Genomic DNA, 3,683 nt, shown 5'->3' with positions numbered 1-3,683 from the left:
ATCAACTTCCTTTTGTAGTTAGACATGAGCAAATAATATTGCTAATGACCCACGATTTATTTTCACACTAATTTTTGCTAAAATGACAAAATTGTGGTATCTTTTAAATCCTCAGGTGCCCAACTCCTAGTTGTAGTATTATCATTGTCTGGGTTCCACCTTGATGCCAATGAATAATTGATTATCTCAATACTCTTCAGAAGAAGAAAAGTAAAGAAGTAATTTTCAGGAAAGAAATACTTGCTGGCTCTGCAATTAGTGAGATTTGCTTCTCTCTTAAAATTTGAGACGAAAATCCCTGCATAGGAGATGGTCTCCACTTGCAGCATCGATCGGGTCTTACTTGATCTAGAGTTGCTGCTCCTGAACATCGTCCGAAGCCGGTATGCTACTTACATTGCTCCTCGTGTTCGTGATGCAATCAAACGCATGAAATTTCTCAGAACATTTCTTATGCATGCAAGAAAGTGGAGCCAAAGCAATGATTTGTACTTGCAATCTGACGATGTAGCGAAGAAGGTGATTCTTCCATCTTTCTTATCTTGCGTTGAAGATACCTTCCACAAATACGAGGAGGACATTCACTATCTTTCCCTTATATCAAAAACGGATAAAGATCACTATTCTATTGTTAATCGTGGAGTGTTCCCCGAAATTGAGAAACAGATCGAGTTACTTAAGCAAGAAATCATCCAAATTTACTTTGCTATGGCAAGCAGCAGGTCATTGCAATCAAATTCTTGTATGACGGATGATGAACTAACGGAATTCATAGACCTCATCCTACAAAATCTAGCAGATTTGATAAATGGCTATATGGATGGGAAAATTAGTGAATCATCTATTTCTGCTGCTTTGAGTGCTCAAGTACAAGCCCTTGAAGCCAAGCTAACATTCTTGAAAAGCTTCATTCCATTTGCCAAATTGCGAGGAACTGTAGATATTCCTGCCCTGCTGTTGGCTCACTTTGAAGTGGTGGCTTTGAACGCAGCACGCCTCTCTTACATGTGTTCCTTTTGGGAAGATGAGCAACTGCACAATCCTGAGTTCTGCTCCATGATATATGAGCAACAACAGAAAATCACACCTATTGATTTTCAAGTCTATGAGATTTATATGGATGTTCTTAGAGCTACAAGATCCTCAAAATCACTGCATAATAAAATGATGGATAAGCAGATATTGAACAACTTAAATGATTCTCTGATAAGTTGTCTTTGGGAGCAGTTATGCTGCAGCTCTAGCTTTATGGATTCCTTGAAAGATGAAATGCGAATACTCTATGCAGGACTGAAGTTCTTGAGAAGCATTTTAAGGAAGCAGCAGGAGAAGATGGATGAACAAAATGAAAAAATTGGTGCTCTTCTTAGTGAGGCAGCCATTATAATTTGCTCGCCTTCTCTAAACAGAGTCAAAGAAGAAGTTAGTCTCTCAGAATCCACAGAGGCCCTTGACTGTTATGATATGCTGGCTAATACCAACATCCATATCAAGTATTTTAAGGATCAGATCATTGGCTCAAGCATTATTGAAAGTATTCCTTCCTTTCATAGCTTAAGAGTACCAGAAGTTAGCAAGACTTCCAGCCGCGTGCTATCAAAAGGAAAAATGCCAATACCCCATGAAGTCATGGTTGGTCTTGATGATGAGGCAGAAAAAGTAATTGAACGACTTGTAAGCGGATCAAAACAGGTGGAAATTGTTCCCATTGTGGGAATGGCTGGGCTTGGTAAAACAACTTTAGCCAAAAAGGTTTACAATGATAGTTCAATTATCTATAACTTCCAGATTCGTCTTTGGTGTACTGTTTCTCAAGCCTATAACATGAAAAATGTATTACTTCAAATTTTGTGCTCTGAAGGCAAACATTCCAGGATGGATGATGAGTTAAAAAATCTGGATGAACATGTGTTGCTTGAAAAGCTATACAAAAAGCTAAAGGAGAATCGGTATCTTGTTGTTTTTGATGATGTCTGGGACATTAAGGTATGGAATGACCTGAGAATTTCATTCCCTGATGACAAGAAAGGAAGTAGAATCATCTTCACGAGTCGATCTTCTAATGTGGCTTTACAGGTTGAATATGGGGGGAAATCTCACAATCTTCGCCCACTCAGTGAGAAAGAAAGTTTTGAATTACTGCTGAAAAAGGTATTTGGAAAAGGAGATTGTCCTCAAGCATTGTGTGGAACCGCTATGAAGATTGCCAAGAAGTGCAGGGGATTGCCACTTGCACTTGTTGTTGTTGCTGGAGTTCTAGCAACTATAGAGCATGATATTTTGGTTTGGGAAGAATTTGCGGAAAGTTTAACTTTGACCATGGTGTCTAGTACAGACCAGTGCAAGAAGTCATTGGAACTCAGTTATGAGCATTTACCATATCACTTGAAGGCATGCTTGCTGTATTTTGCTGCATTTCGAGAAGATGAAAAAATTGGTGCCAAGAATTTGATTCGTCTCTGGATTGCAGAAGGATTTGTGGAAAAAATTGAAGGAAAGAGATCAGAGGTCGTTGCAGAAGAATATTTGATGGACCTTATTGGTCGAAACTTAGTTATGGTAAGTAAAAGCAGATCCATTGGTGGAGTCAAAACTTGTTACATTCACGATTTGATATTTGAGTTCTGTAAGGGCGAGGCGAAAGAAAAGAAATTTCTTCAGGTCCTGCGAGGATATGATGAGCTTTCTACCTTTATTGAGCCTCCCAATCTACCTCGGTTGTCCATTTGCTCCAGTGGAGAAGATTTTATAAAGTCAAAGCTATTTTGTCCATGTTTAGGTACTCTGCTATTCTTTGATGCTATTCCAGGATATATTAAGTTTGAGTTGCGTAACATCTCCTTCCTTTTTTGCATCTACAAACAACTTAAAGTTTTGAATTTAGAGGGCATTAACCTAATGCTGAAGGAGCTTCCAGCTGAAGTCGAATCACTTCTTTGTTTGAGGTACTTATCCCTTAGAGCAGAGCGCATGGAATTCATTCCACCATCTATAGCCAAGCTCTCACATTTGGAAACCTTTTGTCTGTATTCTCATCGGATGGTTTCGTTGCCAGATAGCATCTGGAACATGAAGAAGTTGAGGCATGTACATGCAAGGAGTGGCGTTGTTATTCGTCTATCTTCCAACGACAACGTTGTTGAAAACCTCTCTACTTTACCCAATTTAGACACACTCTCTACTCTGCATCTTGATCTTGATAAAGAGGGAGAGAACCTATTGAGAAGGATTCCCAACGTTCACCGACTTAAAATTTTCGATTTGGGGCGACAAAATACAGTATGCTGCAACATGAGTCGACTAGAATGCCTAGAGTCACTCACCTTAAGGAGCTACGTTTTCCCAGGTTCGCGGGAACATGTTGAGCTTTCCTTTCCCATGAATTTGAAAAAGTTGTCTTTCCCGTGTGAGTCTTCCCCGTAGAAAGATGTCACTGATTGAACAACTACCCAATCTTGAAGTCCTTAAATTAAGTGATCAGGCAATGGACGGCCAAAAATGGGAGCTGATGGAGGGAGGATTTCCTAAACTCAGGGTCTTGACTTTGGAATTTGTAAAGGTTGTGGAGTGGAAGGAGGCAGACCCTGACAGTGATGATTACTTCCCGTGTCTTCAGCAATTAAAACTCCGCGGAATTTCTAAATTGGAAATGATGCCTTCTTGTTTAGGGCGTATATCTACTC

The 3,683-nt window shown here is 39.6% G+C and overlaps 1 protein-coding gene across 1 annotated transcript; it reads left to right on the top strand.

Annotated features, from left to right (window-relative positions):
• The first annotated feature begins 309 nt into the window (after positions 1–309).
• On the top strand, positions 310–3,423 carry LOC140038376 (putative late blight resistance protein homolog R1B-16). The gene has a single exon (XM_072083713.1). The coding sequence runs from the start codon at positions 310–312 to the stop codon at positions 3,421–3,423; it is 3,114 nt and encodes a 1,037-aa protein (XP_071939814.1).
• Positions 3,424–3,683: the final 260 nt, after the last annotated feature.

This window comes from Coffea arabica, chromosome 3e (genome assembly GCF_036785885.1).
Source record: "Coffea arabica cultivar ET-39 chromosome 3e, Coffea Arabica ET-39 HiFi, whole genome shotgun sequence".
NCBI lineage: Eukaryota > Viridiplantae > Streptophyta > Magnoliopsida > Gentianales > Rubiaceae > Coffea > Coffea arabica.
Note: the sequence above shows the minus strand (reverse complement) of the source record. Positions and strands in the feature narration are given on the sequence as shown.